The sequence below is a fragment of the Gekko japonicus genome, unplaced genomic scaffold (assembly GCF_001447785.1).
Source record: "Gekko japonicus isolate JY-2015 unplaced genomic scaffold, Gekko_japonicus_V1.1 scaffold536, whole genome shotgun sequence".
In the NCBI taxonomy this organism is placed as follows: Eukaryota; Metazoa; Chordata; class Lepidosauria; order Squamata; family Gekkonidae; genus Gekko; species Gekko japonicus.
Genome location: NW_015176467.1, coordinates 891744 through 912688, shown reverse-complemented (window position 1 = coordinate 912688; position 20945 = coordinate 891744). Strand labels below are relative to the sequence as shown.

Here is a 20945-nt window from a genome sequence, read left to right as displayed (position 1 = left end):
GAAGCCCAGGTTCTGAGAGAGAACACTTAGGGGCATCTCTAGGCCTTGAGAGGTCAGGAGGCTGGTCATGGGCCACAGAATGGGCCGAAGTCACAGATTGAGATCGTCTGGCGCAATCTAAAGTGCATGGATGGTCATCACGTTTGAAGTGACGAAGGCGATCGTACCGATGTCGACGAGGAGTAGGAGACCTCGGATAATAATACGGATAGTAATCTGGTCGATCTCGTTCATCAGACCAGTATTCGTCATCAGAAGGCGATCCTGAAGGAGAAGGTGACTGGCAATGAATAAGACGCTTTTGATCATATCGAGATTGAGATAGATGGCCAGCAGAATGCTCCGTGCCCTCCAAATAGTGGATCGGGGTATGGGAGTGTGGCGTCAGAGATCGAGAATCCCGGTGACAAGACAAGTCAGGAAGAGATCTCATAAATTGACCCAGGGGAATAAGGCCAGAGGCTGAAGAGAGCATAGGTGGCGGTGTCGGAGGCCGCAAAGTGGACTTGTTAGGTACAATAGCCACAGTAGGGGTCAATATCGTTAAACCAGTAATGATGACTGGGTCGACAGCCGAAGTCGAAGCCGATGTCGAGGGCTTGACTTTCGATTTCGAGGAAGCCTTACCCTCAGGCTGTGTAGATTTTAACTTTGGTGCCTTCGAAGAGGATTCTGATTTTTTTAGAAACAGTCAAAGCCATGGCAGGGCACAAGGCTGCCTCTAAAAGCACAGCCCTAAGGCAAGTCTCGAGCTTGTCTAGTAAAACTAGGACAATGAATACAGGTATTGACTCTATGGGATCCCCGAGACAAAACAGGCACAAATCATGACCATCGTTTGAGGGAAGTTTAGCTGGGCAATAACGGCACAGTTTAAAAAACGAAAGAGAGAAAAAAGAGAAATGTATACTTAGCTGAGGCAACTACGAAGCAACAAAAACGAGGTGTGAACACACAGGCGGTCGAAGAAGAACTGAGTGGGAGGCGGCTCTCTCCCCTGCTCCAGGCATGCGCAGTACGTGCCTGCTCCCCAGGGTGGGAAGAGAGCCCACCAAAAGCTTTCTGAGGCAAAGCTCTAGAAGTTTCTCCGGTCGAGGTCGTGCGCAGGCACTCAATCCATGTGTGGGACTGCACAGAGACCACGATGAAGATCTCAATGATCATTTGCCTATGCCCCTTTAAATCTTAAAAAGACAAGGAAAGGAGGGGTAAAATCCCCCCCCTCACCTTCGCAGCGGCGAAGCCAAGTTAATGGAGAAAAAAAGCTGCACTAAAACTCCTTCGGGGCAAAAAAGATATAAGGCCAGAGGCTGAAGAGAGCGTAGGTGGCGGTATATTTTCTCGGGGTATAGATCTGTGAAAACCTTGGGATTTCTTGTTACTTTTCAGCTTCTGGATTTAAATGATTCGCGGGACTTATATACAGCTTTTTTTTTAAATGACTAAATAACTTTAACAGAGAATATATCTCAAAGAAAGAACCACAAATCTTCGAAAGAAAGAAAGAAAGAAAGAAATTTAAAACTGAATCTGGCTTTGCAAGAGTTTCCCAGTTTCCCATAACATCAGACTTATTGTTGAAAAAAGAACGTCATAGTGCGCAGATTCCATTCTTCAACTGCAAAATAGCTGACCTATGTTGAAAGATTCCTGGTGGTTAATATCTCTGCTGGAGAAGCTATCTTCAAATGTCGTCAGTGGTCTAGGGACTATTGAAAAACAGTTACAGAGGCTTTTGCTTTGCTTGACTGAGCTAGCTTTCGATACTGTGTTACTGGGAAAATGAGTGCACATGAGAGCTTTGCTGACATTACTCTGGAACAGATCCCATGGGAGGAGCTCAAATGCTTAATTTACGACACAGTCAGTCTAGCTGTTGAGAAAGCGTTTGGTTTAACACAAGACAAAAAGGAAAATATATCAACACAAATTACAATTCAGACAAAGGAACCTCAGCAGCTGACTCTTCAGGATACAGTTCAAATTTACAAGCAAGAGGACGAACCCTACAGAGTGACGTATATACCAAAAAGAAGAAAAAATTCTACAGAAAACTTTAACAGAGCTTTCAAAGGTCAGACAAATACTGAAATCCTCAAAGATATGGAGGGGAAAGTATTCCAGGAATAAGATACAACAGAATCTATGGAATCCTCAACTGCCAGGATTGAATATAGATGGAGAGTCTTAAAAGAACGCCTTTCCACTTACATAGACAAGAGACATAGAGCTAAGACATTAGTGAAGAGAACCAAAAAAACCCCCAACCACACAACTATTTAAGTTTTATAAATAAGGCTAGGATTGGAGTCTTTCTGTATAGTAACTAATTAAGTCTGGGTATTTTGGAATTTGGATTTATATATTTATAGAACATTGATACATGTTAAATCTATTCAGTGGAAGATGAAATTAAAATCACTAGATATCCCTGATAAAAGATGATTTTTAAGAACTATAGAAGTTTAAATCTGTATTATTGTATTATTAAGACAGGATAATTATAAGTGTTGGGGGCTGGTTTAGGGAACCCTTTTATATGGCAACTGATTAAGATTTGTGATGTTGGAGCTTGATTGGGAAGATTAATTTAATTTCTTAGGTAAAGATTATCATAGATAGGAGTAAGATTTTATATACTTACAGAGTATTGATGAATACCAAATGTATTTGTAGAAAGTGAAACCAAAATATTTAGGAACTCTTGGCAAAAGAGGTTATTTAGAAATCTAGAGGGTCAAATTGTATTATTTAGTTGAGTAACTATAAGTGTGTTTAAACTTATAAAAACATTAAATCAGTGTAAACACAGCTATACAATGAAAGACCACTTAAAAATTTATAGGATGATAAGAAAACCTGTATATAAGTATATATGTTTATGAAAATCCAGGGTATACTTAAATTTATATTAATAGAAAATTATATCAGAAAACTTAGATAATGCTTAAGTAGTAAAAGATTTGTAATGACAAAATATAGAGCTGCAAAAATTTTATGGCTTGGTAGAAAGATAGATAAATAGAAACTTATCTATGAGGTAGCTTAAGAGATATAATGATGTTGAGATTACTCTCCTTTATGTTTGTATGATTGTTCTGTTTTGTGCAAAAATAATTTAAAAAATTATTAGAAAAAATTACTTCATACAAAGTTGACAAATGGTAAATTAATAAATTTAAATTATTTAATTTTATTTAAAATACTTCTATATACAGTTTAAGTTCTGCTGTTATTCTTTTCCTTCTTTTTTTTTTTAATTCCTGAAGGGATATTTTTATTTTTGCAATAAACTACAAAGCTACAAAGAAAATATTAGGGAGGGAACTACATCTAGGGATAAAGAAAAGATAACCATACTATACTAAGACCCCAAGAGGAGGAGATCTTATCCCTGTTAGTGTAAGTGTTAATACCATAAGTGTTAGTATCACAATATACTTGTAGAGTTCTTGTTTCAGCTTCAATGTTTATGTGTTAATATGTTAGTTGTTATGAGAACTTTCTGATCATCTTCTTGTTCTTTGCTTCAAAAGGCTATTTTCCAAGTCCTTCTGCCTGTCTCTAAAGTCATATACAACTCTGGCAGCACCTGCTCCCATTTCTGCAGCAGAGTCCTCTTCCGTTCCAGAGGTGGCAGAGTCACTAGATATCGTTTCCTCCTCCTTGGACTCTTCCTCCGTTGCCAACTGAGGCCGCAAAAACTCTTTAGCTATGAAAGTGGAGTTTATCTTCTCTCTTTTATCGTTGATCTTAAAGATGACACCCTCCAGAATCGCCCACCGATACGAAATTCCATTAGTTTGAAGGAAAGAAATTAAATCTTTATAATTTTTCCTCTTTTGTCAGATTTCAAATGGAATGTCTTTTAAGGTTTTGATGGTTATATTCCCCATTTTCAGTGGAGTTGTTGATGTCGCTTTTAAGATAGCATCTCTGGTCTGTCTTCTTGAGAATCTGACCACAATTTCTCCAGGCAGGCTGTTTTTTTTAAAAAAAATATATATAATTGGAGTATACCCTGTAGGCCATCTCCATTTCTTTTACCAACTCATCCGCTGTTAAGGGTATTGCTGGAGCGATGATCTCGCTAAGCAACCTCCTCAGGTCCTCCTTCTCTGCTTCAGGAACTCCCTGGAACTTGAGAATCATGTTGGCTTTTTCTATCTGTAGTTGCAGCAAACGGCTTTCTTGGAAGTTTTGCTTTGTTTCAACTTCTCCCATTCTTTTCTTCAATTTCTTACTTGTGGTGTCTATCTCTTTAATTTTCTCAGTTGCCTGCTCCACTTTCTTCTCCGTTTCTTTCAGCTGGAGCTGCTGAGATGCAAAATTCTTATTCATCATGGTCAATTGCTGGTTAATACCATCGAGTTGCTCCATCACTGGCTTGAGCATATCTGCTAACATTTTAATGACATCTGCTCCCTCTTCCGGTTTTGGGTTCTGGCTGCCCGGTGGTTTCATTTTCAGCTTTCTTTGCTGGGCCGCCATTTTCTCTGATTTGTTGACAATTTCTAACGCTTCTTCCCAGCTTGAAAAATCGCCCCACGATGACGATAATCAAGTAAGTCTCCGCTTTTACGATAATCCGGTTTATTCTGAACTCATGTTCATTGTCGGTCAGTTTCTCTGACCTTGCTCACTTAGAACGCCATTCTGCTCGATCTCTGGTGCTTGTCCCGGTCAAACCAGCTAGTGCCCGAAGGCCACACAGCGTCTGGACTGTCAGGGCAGAGGGGAGCCTCAATTCACTGGCATTATGCCATCGAAGAGGCTACCCCTTAAAAGCCCCCTGGCCTGGAGCCTATCACAAAGGATCCATGGGGGTGTCACTTGAGGTGGCACCCCTCCAAGGCGCTGGTGTGTGGATCGCTCTCCCACAGTTCGAGGAGAGTGTCCACCATCGCTGTTCCATAAACCGGAAGTCCTAATTCTTTTCCTTCTTAATAAAGTTTGTTCATAACAAAATAGTCACTTTTATGAGCTGTATTTTCCCTCCCAAGACTTTAAATTCAAGAGCACTAAAGCCCTCTTCATACAAGCCACTTTTTTGTAGTAATGAAGTACTTTAATAATAACATACCAAAATTATTATTTAACTAGGAATAAGACTCGTTGTGGAACTAAATACAATGAGCTCTAGAGAGAGGCTCTGTGAGAGTGCCCCGGTCTTGGGAACTGAGAGTCAATTTGCTGTGGCAATCTCAGTAGGGTATAATGACACATAGTCCACCATTTTCTCCAGAGGAACAGTTCTCTGCTACCTGAAGAGCACTTGTAATTTTGAGTGACCTCCAGCCCTCCCCTGGAGATTGGCAACAATGGTTCCCCAAAAGGGAATGGCTGGTTTGGAGGGTGGAGTCTATGGCACTGTACCTGTCTGAAGTTGCACCTCTCCTCAAACCCCACCCTCTCCATGCTCCACCCCTCAAATCTCCAGGAATTTTACAACGAGCAACTCTATCTCCCTCCCAGCCAACCATCAACCTGCCCCTCTGATTTCAGATTTCCATCTCCTCCCCCCTCCCTCCTGGAGAGCAGCTGTAATTCTGAGTGATCTCCAGCCCTGACCTGGATATTGGAAACAATGGTTCTCCAGGAGGGAATAGCTGGTTTGGAGGGTGGAGTCTATGGCATTGTACCTGTCTGAGGTCACACCCCTCCTCAAAGTTCCCAACCTCGAGCTGGCAACCCTAGTCAGGACTGGCCCCAATGAGTTCCCCACAAAGGCCTGGAAAGGGCTTCATTCCTTTGTCTTTTTACTGAGAGCCAGTTTGGTGTAGTGGTTAAGTGTGCAGACTCTAATCTGGGAGAACTGGGTTTGATTCCCCACTCCTCCACTTGCACCTGCTGGATGACCTTGGGCAAGCTGTAGTTCTGATAAGAGCTGTTCTCGAAAAAGAGCAGTTTCTGTCAAGAGCTCTCTCAGCCCCACCTACCTCACAGGGTGTCTATTGTGAGGAGGGGAAGCGAAAGGAGTTTGTAAGCCGCTCTGAGACACCTTTGGGTAGTGAAGGGCGGGGTATAAATCCAATCTCTTCTTCTTCTTCTAACAGAACCAAGCTTGGTTGCCTAGCAACAGCCACTGAGGGAAAAGTTAGTTCCACAGAGGAACTAAGCAAGAGAAGTGTGTTCATCAGGAGAGACAGCCGTTTGGCAGTTATTCTGACAGGGAACAGTGGCTGAGGTGGCAGTGGGTGGGGAAGAGGAGTGGACCCAGCCCCCAGCCAATGGCATGGGATTACTCTTGAGTGGCGGTTGATGGGCCAATGGCTGATGAAGCGCACTGCACAGCCAATGGGAGAGCTGGAAATGGCCAATACATAAGGGAATTATTATATTTATACTTGATAAAATCACAACACAATTTGTTGCATGGGAATATGACATGTTTTAATCCTAAAATAACAATATAAAATATAGATAATACCTGTTCATTCTCATCAATGGAGATGAATGGTTATCCACAATTATAAATATCTACCGTGTTTTACATGGTATTTATCCATGTGGGCTTCTTTCCATGTGGGCTTTTTTCTGTGCGGGCTTCTTGGTGTATGGCCTTTTTCCCATGTGGGCTTATTTCTTGTGAGCATTTATGACCCTGGTGTTTTTTCTGTGGGCTTTTTTCCAGTCACCATTTAGCCTGGATAGGAGACGACTGAGAGGTGATATGACAACCATCTTCAAGTACCTGAAGGGCTGTCATCTAGAAGATGGTGTGGGGTAGTTTTCTTTTTGCCTCAGAAGATCAGACCAGATCCAATGGCTTGAAATTAAATCAAAAGAGTTTTCGGCTAAACATTAGGAAGAATTTCCTGACAGTTAGAGCGGTTCCTCAGTGGAACAGGCTTCCTTGGGAAGTGGTAGGCTCTCCTTCTTTGGAGGTTTTCAAACAGAGGCCAGATGGCCATCTGACAGCAATATGGATTCTGTGAACTTAGACAGATCATGAGAGAGAGGGCAAGATGGGCTGCCTCAGTGCTTAATTCATGTGGCCCTTTTTTACACACCCAAGGAAATGTTGATTGCCACTTTGGGGTCAGGAAGCAATCTTGGACGTATTTTGTCATCCTCTGGGTGTGGAACAGCAGTCACTGTTGGTGTGGAGGGGGAGATATTTGTGAATTTCCTGCATTGTGTAGGGGGTTGGACTAGATGACCTTGGAGATCCCTTCCAACTCTATGATTCTGTGAACTTAGAAGGGCATAACTCTAGGATGGCACTGATAGTTCAGTATATTTACATAAAACATTACTGATATTAAGCAGAATAAAACATTTTGTAGTTTGCATCAAGTTTAAGCCTAAAGCTCTAGAGCTTTGTGCAGTTGCTTCTAGGTTGGTTCAGAATCACCATGCTGGTGGGAGTGCAACATGACTATAACGAAGAAGAAAATTCTAATAAAAAATGGAATAGGCACTACTCAGGTATTTTGACTGAATAACAACAAACAAAATAGTACTATGTGAATGCAAGCAGTAGATTATTAAAGAAACGAATTAATGCAGATAGAAAGTGTAAATATTTTTACAGACTGTAATTGTGAATTTAAGAATCATGATTTGGGAATTAGACCAAAAGGCTAAAAAAAGGGCGAGATAAAAATCAACGGAAATAAAAAAAATAAAAAATATGTTTTTGCAGCATTTGGTTGAAATATATTATAGCCCTGAGGGCCACCATGAATTTCAGTTTAGCTTTACATGTATTTGGTTTAATCTGCATGTCATTTGCATTAATATGACGGATGCAAAGAACACTTTGTAGAGACTTTGCATTTTCTCAGTGATTTATTCATTTTGGACTTGTTTCTTATATGAAGAAACAGTAACTTGTTTTATCCTCTCAATATATTCCTAAGAACTATGAAATCATGACAAAAATACAGTGCCTCTGTTATTTCTTTTTAAGCCACCTAAAGCTAAGGTGCTTCAGGACTGCACCCTCTTGCCTTCTTGTACCCCATTCCTTAGCATCTATTGCTACCAAGTGGATCAGAAAAAAAACTATGAGGGTTAAAAGTTTTTTTAAAAGCAAGCATACAACTTGAAATTTAATATCCAGGGCCAATGACATTCTTTTGAAGTATCTATGCATATATTTTGAACAGATTATATTAAATTATATTTACCCAGCAAAATCGTATCTTCTTGCATTGTAATTATTTTACAAACACAAAATGCATCCTTAATTTAATTTACCTTAAATGCCACAAGTTGCCTAAAAGCTACAGGAGTACCATATGCATGCATTTCACATATGAATTTGAGCATGTTGCACGGAATAATTTATATTCAGGAAAAGCATTTTGCCATGGCCACTGAAAATCCGTACCTGAACAAGGAGACATTTTGCTATTATACATTTTATGCTTAGTGCACTACACATACCGTGCTTGCTAGGATTCTGGTCAAGTGGAGAAGCCGCATTGGAGAGATTATCCATTGAGTTGGGGTGTGTCCACTGAGGAAGGCGCGATTGGGACTGAGAAGTGTCCTTCACTGACAAACTACCAGGAATGTCCATGCTGTTTACATTCATGTTTGGATTCAGTCCAGCTAAGATAAAATGGACAGGTTGTTATACACTCTTTATTCCTATCTCTATTATTTAATTACACTCCAGTTCTCAGTTCTTACAAGCTAACCCTTCTTACAGATAAAACAACAATTTGTGGTAACTCTAGGTAAGAGCAGAGAAGGAAGTCAGGTGAAAATCAAATGTTCCAAAGCCACAAAACATATATCACCACACCTTCCATAAGTTAATTACACAGTTTGGGAGGAAGTCATTTCCTTTTGGCATTTTTAAACCTACAGTTAATAAGTGCCAGTAGGGGACATGGACTCTGGTATTATAGGGACTAGACAAAATCCACGGGAAATCAGCAATCACCAGGGTGGGTGTGAAGCACAGGTGCAGGTGCTACAAATGCACTGCAAGTATCCATAATCATTCAGCTCATTTTTTTCATAATCAACCACCTTCTGTTCCTGTTGTCATTTTCAGTATATTGAATTTCAATGGATGAAACAAGCAGGTTAGCTGTGAGAACTGGAGGGGAAATCATATATTCCTCCCAGCTGTCTTCACCTCTCTTCCTTTCCGCCTGTTTCCTCTCAGGTCGCTCTGGCTACCACTCTTCCTCCTCCCTTGCTAGCTGTCTCACTCACCTTTGGTTCTACTCTCTTCTTCTCTGTCCCTCTTACCAGTTGCCACTTTTCTCTCCTGGTTCTCCTTTTCCCTTCCCTCCCCCTACAGTCCCTCAATCCTCCCCTCTTCCTGTCCTTCCCCCTACCCCCACCTCCTAATGGGATGAAATGAAACACAAAACAGTTTAGAAGTATCAATATTAATCTTATAAGATTTATGATTTCTAAAAGTTTTGTGTTTTATTTAACCCTCCACACTACCAACTTGAACTTTTTAATAGAACTTTGGAATTCCCCCTCAGTTTGCAAAGACATCTATTATTGCTTTTTTCTTGGACATAAATGAATACATTGAGATTCTAATAATAGTTTTACTTGCATTGTCATTGTTTTCTTGCAACCTTTTTTTTTTTTAAAGGTGAGAAACTGACTTTACTTGTTCCAAGTATGGGGAATGCTTACTGATTTTAGTTTTGTGACATCAGCTGCCATAATTATGAAATACAGTACAAACAGAAGCAATAATTCAATATTTGGTTCATAACTGGTTCAGAAGCAATAACAATTGCTAAGATTCTGGTCAAGGGGTACAATCGTTACATGCACAATTATTTGCATCTTTTTGACCAAAAAAACATACCAAGGGGGTAAGGAGCAAAGGTGTTCGGTGAAGACTGTTGCTCTTTGGTCTGCAGGTCAGATAGGCCAGGAGCCTGGGGATGGGGTGAAAAGTTATCCATGGTTGATTTGCCTGCAGAGGGGTGCAAAGATAGATGTGGAGGGGGTGGCTGCTGCTTCATAAGCAGGGCCTGAGCCAGCTGTCGCTGGTGCTGCTGGATCTGCTGCTGCATGTTATTGATTGTACGTGCAACCTGGCAACAAGCAAAAATAAAAATAAGTCTACAAACAAGAGACAGAACAGACTCAGACTATTGTTATCATAACCCAGACAACAAACAATAAAGATGTGAACCTGAAGCTTGTTACTCCTATTTTTTAATTATAAATCACACAACAGAACAAATTTACTCTATGTACCAAACTAGATCCCCCAGAGAACTGAGTCAAAAGATAAAACCTACTTGCTGCTCCTGTTGTCTGATGGGTCCGGAAACATTACGCTGAGCCTGTAACATCTGCTGCTGGATTTGTAAACGTTGGTATGCCTGCAGGTTGGAAATAAGGGGTCAAAAGTTACAAAGTGAAGAAGGCCAAAATTCTCATAGAAACCAGTCAATTGTCAAAGACTTTGTTTTCTTGACATAAGTAACTACTCTAGAGACTTTCAAACTTATTAATGGTTACGTGGATTTCATAATGCAATCCAGATAAACCAGTCTTCCCTTGCAACATCTAAAAACCTTGCATTTACTAACCAATCACCATTAAATGCCGCTACCAGAAACAGCCTCAGATACAGCTGGGAACGAATTTTTTAAAAAATGCGTTGAGAAAGAGCACAACAAAGGCACCAGCTTTGATTTAACCTTCTACAAACACAGTTGCTCAAGTTTATCGGGATCCTGTCATTTAACCTGCCAAGCTGAACCCCAGAGTGTTTGTATAAGGAGGCATGTGCATGACTTGCCTGAAACTACATTACTTCACCTTGGCATGCAAACTAAGTTCAAACCATGCATCACATTCTTATTTGTGGCTAATCTGTAACCAAGTTTTAAATCTGTAACCAAGTTTTAACCAGATTAAGAAAAATATAAGGTTAAACATTATGTCTGCATAAATCCCTACTCCGAATTCACTCCCTGAAGCATTTTTACTAAAACCATAGTAAGTCCTAAACACAGCAAATCTCTTGACATCTTGAGTAATGAGTACAAGAAAAACAGTTTCTGTCCTCTACAAACCACAGTAAAATCATAGACACAGGCTCAGAATGTGTCAAATGGTCCCCTTGCAAGCTGGAGGCATCCAACTCACAGGGAACCTCCCCAGGATGCTCCTCAACCTGCCTTTCAAATTGTGTGCAGATTGGTTTGGGGGGGAGGATTGTAGGGTCCAATGTTCAAAGGGGGGAGTGTGTCAAATACTCCCCTGAAATATAGAGGCATGCAACTTGCAATGGACCTCCCCAGGATACCCCTCTAAAAAGGGGAGGAGATCTAGCACAGGAGGGGGGTGGAAAATTGGAAATCCAAGTCAATGGGCAGGTACAGCAAGGGTTGCTTATAATGGCAAGCCTAGAGGGTGGGTGCCAATAGGTGCAGAAGTCAAGGATCTTAGGGTCCAAAGTGCAGAAGGGGGGGACGTCTAGCACAGGACGGGGGTGGAAAATTATGGCAGGTGTAGTGCCCCCGGGAAAGTGCTCTCTGGGGAAATCACAGCCTTGGTGACAGGGTTTTGGGGAGTGGCCTGCCACACTCCCCTTTGTGCTTGGGAGGCGGTCACCTGGTTGTTGACATGGATTCTGGGGGTGACCACTGGCTAACCCTTCTCCTTGGGCTTGGGAGGCAGTCACTCACCTGCCACTGTATTGTTGAGATGGATTCTGGGAGTGGCTAGCCCTTCTTTGTGGGCCCTGGAGGTGATCACCCACCCACCTCCCCCTGGTGACAGGGTCTTGGGGTGGGGTGGCCTGCCATACTCCCCCTTGGGCCTGGGAAATGGTCACCCACCCATCACAGCATTTTTGAGATGGATTCCAGGGGTGGCCAGCCATTCCCCAGAAGCCAAGGAGGTGGTGAACCATCCACCTGCCCCTGGTGACAGGGTCTTCGGGTGGGGGCCAAGTGCAGCCTGCCTCATCATCATAGATACTGTTGCTGCAGATGGCCAATCTGTCTCCTTGTGCCTGGGAAGTGGTCATGCACCCACCTCCCCTTGGTGACATGGATTCTGGGGGTAGCCAACCCTTGTCCTAGTCTACAGGATGCAGTCACCTGCCTGCACCTCCTTGGGTGCAGTCAAACAAGCTTGCTTGTATGGGTGGATAGTTGATGAGGTAGAGGTTTGCACCACACCTCACTTAGTTTCTACTGCAGATATTCTCTGGGAGAAACTGCCTGCCTTCTTCCCCACCATTGGAAAAAATAGAGAATTGGGGCACCCTCTTTGAATGCCCCTAGAATTGGACTCCCAGGTACAATCTTTTCCAAACTTGGGGATTATTTTGGGGAGAAGCTCCAGCAGCTACAATACAAATTTGGTGCCTCTAACTCAAACCCCTCCCCCCAGCCCACTGAAAATGCCTTAGAAGATTTTGCCATTGACTGCAATGGCTCAGGATACTAATACATTACTGGTATTGGTTTTCTGGTATATTCAGGAACACACACAGAAATCAGCTTCATTATACGTGAATATGAAAAAAAGCCATTTTTCCCCTGCACTCCATATCCACAAGGTAGGTGTTGTGTTATGAGGTTGGCGTTGCTCTTTGAGGTAGGTGTTGTGCTAAGAGGTAGACCTGGGTTCATGAGGTAGGTGTTGCATTCTGAGTTAGATGGGGGACAGAAATCATGAGGAGGTAGACACGGGCCAGGGGAAGCTTGGAGTGATGATTCTTGGAAGGACACAGTTTGTGACCAGGTGTTTGCATACCAATGAGGGGAAGTGTGGCACAGCGACACTCTAATGTGAGGGGTCCATCTCCCCAATGGTATGAGTGAGGGGAAGCTTGGGCTTGGTTGAAATTAGCCACATGGGTGGACCACATTGGGCTACGTTAAAATTTGCCAAATTGGGCAGGCCACATTGAGCTGGGTTAAAATTTGCCACATGGGGGAGGCCACATTGGGCTAGTTCCGGATGACAGCGGCCACAGCCAGAATCCATCTCCTCAATAGGGTGGGTGAGGGGAAGGCCTTCTAAGGTGAGAATAGAATTCATCTCCCATATGGGGTGAGCAATTCCTGGGGGTGGGGGGGGGAAGACATGGTGAGGGAGTGTAGAAGTGGCAGAACGGCCATCAAGCATAAAGTCTCCCAAATGGTAGCCTCACTCGAGATGGAATGCTCATCTGCAGCAACAATGTCCTCAATGAGGGAGGCAGGTTGGGGACGTTCATGGACATTGGGAGGCTGGATGCACTGATTCTTGAGGGGAAAGACATGGTGAGGAGGTGTATGTGGGGGTGGGGGGCTGAAAGCGCTGAGGCTTGGGGGAACAGAAATGTTCTTGGGTCTTGGGGGGACAGAAATGTTCTTGGGTGGGAAAGACGAGAAGCTGCCCAAGCAGGAGTGGGCAGCCAGGTGCTGGTAGGTGTCCAACAAGGATCACGTCTCTAGCCTTGTCCCAGGTAGCCCCCTCGAGACCACAGGACAGCTCATGACGAAGGGTGTTAAAATATACCAACAGGGGGGTGCAGTTCCTCAGAAGAGGGAGCTGGCACCTGCTGAGAACCTGGGCTTCACTGTGGGGGGAGGGGGGGAGCGGCCACAGCCACAATCCAGGAAAGTGCGGCTGGCAAGTGTCAACACCCAGAATCCATCTATCCAGTGGGTGGGCGAGTGTTAGGGTAACCCTTGAGCTGAAAGGGGATGCGCCAAGTCCTCCTAAACGTAGCCCTGGGATAGAGCAGCTGGTGACACCCAGAATCCATCTCTGCAACAGGGTGGTCAAGTGAGCAGCAGAGCAGCCCTTCTGCCAAACAGAGACTGATGGATGCCAGGTCCAGGTCCGAAATGTAGGCCTGGGAAAGAGTGGCAAGGCAACACCCAGAAACCATGCCTCAGCAGGATGGGTGAGCGGACACCTTTAATGTAGCCCCAGATGGGAAAGGGGGCCATAGCCAGCACAGAATCCATCTTCCCAAACAGGGTGGGCAACGGGAGACTGAAAACGAGAAGGGCCTTGCAGGAATAGCCTGAGCTGCTGGGCTCAAGTTTGGCCCCTTGCAGCCCTTTGTTTTAGCTCATGTTTGTACTGTTCTTTCTATTCTTTCACTTTCTTGGTGTGGGTCTCCTGGTCAGAGCCTCCAGTTAAAAGGGGAACATTGCCCCGGGACCCCATAGAGGTGCTCCCTATCTGCAGTGTAATAATGGCCATCACGTCCTCCTCTGTTCATCTCAACATATGTTAAATCATCCCTGGTGGGAAGTTTGCATCCACGTGGATTTGCTCACCAGTCCTGGGATGGCCACATTGGGCAGGCCACATTGGGCTATGTTATAATTTGTCATATAGGGCAGGCTGCATTGGGCTAGGAAATCTGCTGCATTCAGCAGGGCTAGGTTGGGCATGATGAGCGAGGGCAACGGGGACATCGCGACCGGAGGCGGGTCAGCACCTGAACCCCGGATCACCGAAAACACCATTCCAACATGCGAGGGGACAGGCCTAGACCTGGGAGCTAAACCTAAAGGCTCATTCGTTCTCCTCCCCAGCTGGGCCGTGCCCACCTGAGTACTGACTCCAGGAACCCAGCAGGGGTGATTTTGGATGAAGATGGACTGGCGGCATGCCTCCCAATCTTTCCATGACAACCCTGAGTGGATGCGGATCGTGGAGGAGAGCGAATTTGCCCAGTTGGAGCTTTGGGGAGAGATGGAGGAACTTCGATGGGAGACGCACATGATGTGGACACACCAGCCTCAGGCCCACCTGCAGCCCCGATGCCGCCGTCCCCTGGCCTGGATCAGCCGAGGGAGGTCCTCGAGGCTACATTTTATGGGATGGCGGAAAAGCTAGCCTTTTTTATGCTGCAGGTGCGCAAGTTCCTGAGGGACTATTGAAAAAGTTTTGACTGTATTCTTCTTCAAGAAACATAGTCACTAACTAATTTGAACATTGCTAATTATACCTCTTTTAATATTCCTGCCTATAAAATACACTCAAAGGGCCAAATATGGCTGGCCTCACAGCACTATTTAAATCAAATTTAGCAGTAAAATTAGTAGATAAGCTTCCACCTTTTGCTCAAGCTTTCTTCCTTAAGGGGCTAGCTATTGATATCATTACATGAAATATCTATATGTCACATTCTATTAATACAGTTTCCTCAATAAGATGGCAAAAACGTTCTCATTTTCTTACTTTTCTACATAAAAAATGCCCTTCGGCTCATTTTATTCTATTGGGAGATTTTAATGCATGTATTGGATCAGATAACAAATCCTTATGCCTACAATTAGATTATGTGGATACAGAGAACTCACTTCCCTATTTTTTTTCATTTACCCGTAACTCAAAAGATCATATACTTAACAACGCGGGCCTTAGATTGGCCGAATTTTGTATTGCTCACAATATGACAACTTTGAATGGTATATTTCAATTCCCAGCATCAAATGAATTTACTTACATCTCCTCCCGCGGTTACAATGTGGTTGACTACTGCATCTGCTCTCCCTTTACCCTTCCCTTTGTTGACAATTTTGCAATTGGTTTTAGAACAGAAAGTGACCATTTACCCTTAGAATTCTCTTTAAATTGTAACACAGATCCAGGTCTGAATAACTTTAGACTCCCACAACTTAATTCAGATTCTGTGTTGAGGGATGGTCCCCTACTGTGGAGGAGAACTTAACTGTCTTACTTGATTCTAACACTGCAGTTAATTTGAAACTGTTATTAACGTCTGCAATATCTCCAAATGACTCTATCCTCCTTTATGATCAAATAATTGGTTTAACAGGCTCTCTAGCCAAACCGATCCCACTGAGGCCTCATAGTTTTTCATCCTGCTTTGACACAGATTGCTTGCAGGCCAAAAGAGCACTAAGAGTAGCATACTATGAATTCTGTTCTTCTAACAACTCAGAAATGCTTATCAATTTCCGTAACCAAGGCAATTTCTATCAAGAGCTTATACAAAATAAAAAGAAACTATTTTACCAAAGCAAGTGGGCCAATCTACTATCAGCCTTAAAATCTAAAAATCATAGAGCATTCTGGCAATCAGTTAATGCATGCAAGTACAATAGAACAGAATTCCCCAGTTCAAATATCACTCCCAAGTCCTGGGTCAACTACTATAATATGATTTTCACTGACCCTGCAACCTCTCCAGCAGATTGGGAATACACCATACCAGACAATGTCCCTAACTGGCCTCCAGTAGAAGCAGATGAACTGCTCGATCTAATTTCAGAACTTAAGGAGAGGCGTGCGGCGATGCCGTTGGAAATGGCTGCTTAAACCCAATGCTCCACAACCCCCCCCCCTAAAACCTCTAAGATAAGTACATAAAAATAGGGGAAATTGATATCAAAATGGGGGGAAATGGTGACAACACCCTGGGGACATCAAAAATAATGTCAACAAGATACACACAGTCCTCTGCAAATATTAACAAGCAAGAGCCGAAATCATCCATTTCAGCAATGGCCAAGATGGCGGAGGACAACTATCGTCCCAGTCTTTTGGACGCCGCAACAGATAAACAAGATCTAGTGACTTTACTAGAAAGAATGGAGAATAGGCTAAGTGATAAAATAATCCAAAGCACACAGCCTATAAAGGAACAACTACAGGAGATACAAAGAGCATTGAAACTCACATCACAAACCACGGAGGTGGCATTGAGGACCAGCAATACAACGAGAACAGAACTACAAGATCTCCGTAAGTCAAAGGCACAGACCAGGGACCGTCTTTTGATAGTTTAAGCACAAATTAAGCAACTAAATTTAAAATTAAGAGGGGTCCCTGAGGGCACGGAGGAAACAGCTAGTACAACTATATTTATTAAATCATGGTTGGAAATCTTATTTAATTCAGAGACAACCACCGCCTTAAAAATAGTAAGAGCATTCAGGCTCGGCTCCCCATCAAACTCATGTAAAAGAGTCCCTCGAGATTTTAGTTCAGCTAGCAGATTGGGATTCATGCCAGTTAATACTCACTATAGGCAGAAACAAAGGGTTCCTTTTACTCAATGAATTAAAATTAAAAATACTGCTTTTCCTGACACCCCACAAGATGCACTAGCAACACGATACAAGTTAAAGCCGATCACGGCCAAGTCCCAGTTGGCAAACATAAGATATAAATGGCTCCTGACTGGCAAAATACAAGTCTCACAACATGGGAAAACTTACCAAGCATCTGACGAAGAAACAGGTCTACAGCTACTGCAAGCCCTAAGGATTTCAGAGGAAGCTGAACTATGGAGATCCAATAAAAGAAAGCTACAACCCTCAATAACCCCGGGAAAAAATAACAAGTTCTCAATCCACTCAAGCTCCTCGCCGGAACCAGAAGACATTGCAGACGCCCCACCTGTAATTAACTAATAATAAACTTGTCACCCACCCAACAAAAGGTCATATTACTTTAAATGTACTACTAAATCTTAGTAATTAATTGAGAAGGGGGGGGGAAGCGGGATCACTAGCACCTCTATTACAAAGGATTCAACTGGAAACTTGCTGCTGCTGTTCCAGCTCAATGGACACAAGGTCAGCCACTTTTTGTTTCCAGTACGAACCTATGACACCAATGCTTAATCTAATTTTCTGATTCGCGTAAGTTATTTAACAGTTTTCAAAGTTATTAATTTTGTTCAAGGTTAGCACTTGTATAATATTTTAGGGTTGAAGTGTAACAAAGGGGGAGGGGGGGTAATTTGTTTTATAAGTATTTCAAAACTCAATAAATTTCACATATTTTAAAATCAGAATTAATTCATAAGATGAAATTCCTTCAATTTAACTGGTTTATAAGGTATATAGAAAGAATTAGCAAATCATACAACACAACAAAGCTATAACCTGAGCTCAAATATGAAGTCCAGCACAAGCGCAGTTTCCCAACAAACACTAGGAAGACATTATAGCACAACAGAGCCACATAAGGTGAATAACCAACACCATCAACATCTTGAAAACACACACACACAAACACAAAATTTCATAGTACTCAGACACTCAGAGAAAGTTCCTCCACCAGCAATAAGAAAACCACTTAAACACAAATCGTCATCCTGACCTCTGGAAGTCCAATCATCCAAAAGAAATAAATAAATAAACAGAAAGGAAAGAAAGAAAGAAATAAGAACAAGGCGCATCAACAGCCAAGAGAAATTGGAATAATGAAAGTAGGCTCGGTGAACATCAGGGGACTTAACAACTGAATCAAGAGAAAGAGGTTGACTCAACATCTCAAACGCTCTAAACTAGATATCCTTTTCCTTCAGGAAACCCACATAAGAACACAAACTGATCCCATCATAAAAAGCACACAATACCCGATACAGATTCAGGCTCCTGGCTCATCCAACTCGAGAGGGGTAGCGATTCTGATGCATAAAAATCTCAACTTCACTTTAGAAGCAACTGTAAGAGATCTGTTAAGACATTACATTTATATCAAGGACACACTAGAAGGCAGGAAAATAACTTTGGCATTGATATATGTCCCAAATAAAATGCAAATCCCCTTTCCTAGATGCAGTCCTCACAGAACTCACAAAATTTGAGGAAGGAGAACTAATAGTAGGAGGCAACTTAAACTACATCACGAACACCATGCTTGACAGATCTTGGCCCAAAGCACATAAAACATCCAAAGATAAGTTAGACACTAAACTAGCTAATCTCTTCACGAAATTCCAATTATGCGATGCCTGGAGACTTCTTCATCCAGGAGAGAGAAACTACACATACTTCTCACCCAGACATAACATCTAACCTAGGATAGACTACTTACTTGTTTCCCTAACTGCAGCAGCAACGGTCACATCAATAGACATAGATACTAAATATTTAACTGATCACGCCTGGTTGATGGAAAAATTGGATTTAAACATAAATTCAAATTCAGAGTGCATTTGGTCACTTGATAGAAACATCTTGTTAAATGCGCTGGCTAGAGAAAAAATCGAAAAGGATATCAAAAACTTCTTCGCAGACAATGATTAATCAGAGGTAGCACCAACTCTTATTTGGGACACAATGAAGGCAATTATAAGAGGCTCGTTGATAGCCATCACAGCTAAGGAAAGAAAAATAAAGCATCAAAAAAGAAGTGAAAGATCGCATCACCATACAAAAAAACAGGAAACAAAAAGGTCTATCAGAAATTAACCGCAGAACGCAAATTACTAGAAGACCTTGAAATTACACAAATACAAAAAACCCTAATATATCACAAACAGAAATACTGGCAAAAATCTCCCAAAAGCATTAGCATACTTGTGTGGAGAATCAAAGACAAAAGAAAGTCGTCTTTTATTGGATCCCTAAAAAACAAAGTGGGGCAACAAATATATTCATCAAAAGATATTGCGAATACTTTCGCAGAGTACTATAAATCCCTATACATTACCAAAAATCCCAAACAAGAAAGAATGGAAGAATATCTGAACGTGATATCATCACTACCACGTCTAACCCAGGAACACTCAGATTTGATGGATTCCGAAATATCTTTAAAAGAGGTACTGGACACTATTAAACAGCTAAAAACCAACAAGGTTACGGGACTAGATGGAATTCCAGCAGAATTCTACAAAACCTTCAGTACTTCAATAGCAAAACATGCAATGATATCCTGCAGAGAGGTAAAATCCCAACATCATGGACGGAATCAGCAATAATTGTGATTCATGAAGATAGAAAAGTTCCAACTGATCCAACATCCTATAGACCCATTGCCCTACTCAATCACGATAACAAAATCTTCACGACAATACTCGCCAACAGAATCAAAATGTTTGTATCAAAATATGACAATGTTGACCAAACGGGATTTATCCCAAATAGACAGCTAACAGACAATGTATGGAGAACAATAAATATCATCACGCATGAAAGAAGAGCAAAAAGAGAATCTCTGATACTAGCAATTGATTTTGAAAAAGCTTTCGACTCAGTAGAGGTACAATATATGTCAATATTGTTTAAAAAGGGTTTAGGAATAACTTCTTAAGGGCGATACACACATTATACACTCACAATAAAGCTAAACAACATATAAATGGGGTTAATTCCGCCTATTTTCAGCTAATGAGAGGAACAAGACAGGGTTGCCCACTGTCACCACTAATCTTCATCATGGCAATAGAACCCTTAGCCAAAGACCTTAGAACAAACCCTCAATTCCTTGGTATAACCATTGGGGAACAAGTACATAAAATAAACGTATATGCTGATGATTTGACCTTATATTTCTCTAACCCTAGCCATTCACTACAAGCAATACAACAAACTCTAAAAAAAATTGGTAATGTCTCAGGATTACGTATTAATACCTCCAAGACTGATAAACTTGAACCAGAAAACATCAACCTCACTAAGGAGACTCTACTCATATAAAGGGATAACACAAGCTTGGAGGCATCTAGGGATCCAAATCCCATTAAACCCAAAAGACCTCACTAAGCATAACTTTCTGAACGTGTTTCAAAACTTAAAAACCCAACTCACTAACTGGGAATCGCTCCAACCGTCTCTATCAGACAGACTACATCTGATAAAGAGTTTCACTATACTTAAACTCTTATTTCTTTTCTGGGCTCTTCCGATTCACATAGCGGTAAAGGATATGAATGACTGGCAAAACACAATATCACGATTCCTCTGGAGCGGGAAGAAATCAGAATCAACCGAAATATACTGCACAGACCTACCAACCTAGGTGGTCTAGATTTTCCACATATACGTTCCTACTACCAAGCAACAGTACTCTTACACATAACCCAAACGATAAGCAAAGAATACCCCAAACCTTGGATGTCGATAGAACAGACCTATACTAACCCATACAACCTACAGGAATTATTCTGGATACCTACAAAACAAAGACCCAAAATTACAAGAGACAATATATTCCTATCCACAGCCAACAGATATTTGGGATCAAAGGAAAAAACTGCTCCCCACAGACATTTC

General features: G+C 42.1%; 1 protein-coding gene across 5 annotated transcripts in view; it reads right to left on the bottom strand.

The window, feature by feature from the left end:
- TNRC6C (trinucleotide repeat containing 6C) overlaps nucleotides 1-20945 on the bottom strand; it is a 285172-nt gene that overhangs the window by 46785 nt on the left and 217442 nt on the right. For all 5 annotated transcript variants that reach the window (XM_015427099.1, XM_015427101.1, XM_015427100.1 and 2 more), the window contains 3 exons: nucleotides 10239-10322; nucleotides 9797-10028; nucleotides 8395-8562 (listed from right to left, as the gene is read on the bottom strand). In XM_015427099.1, the coding sequence (XP_015282585.1) occupies nucleotides 8395-8562; nucleotides 9797-10028; nucleotides 10239-10322 (484 nt within the window). The remainder of the gene's footprint in view (nucleotides 1-8394; nucleotides 8563-9796; nucleotides 10029-10238; nucleotides 10323-20945) is intronic.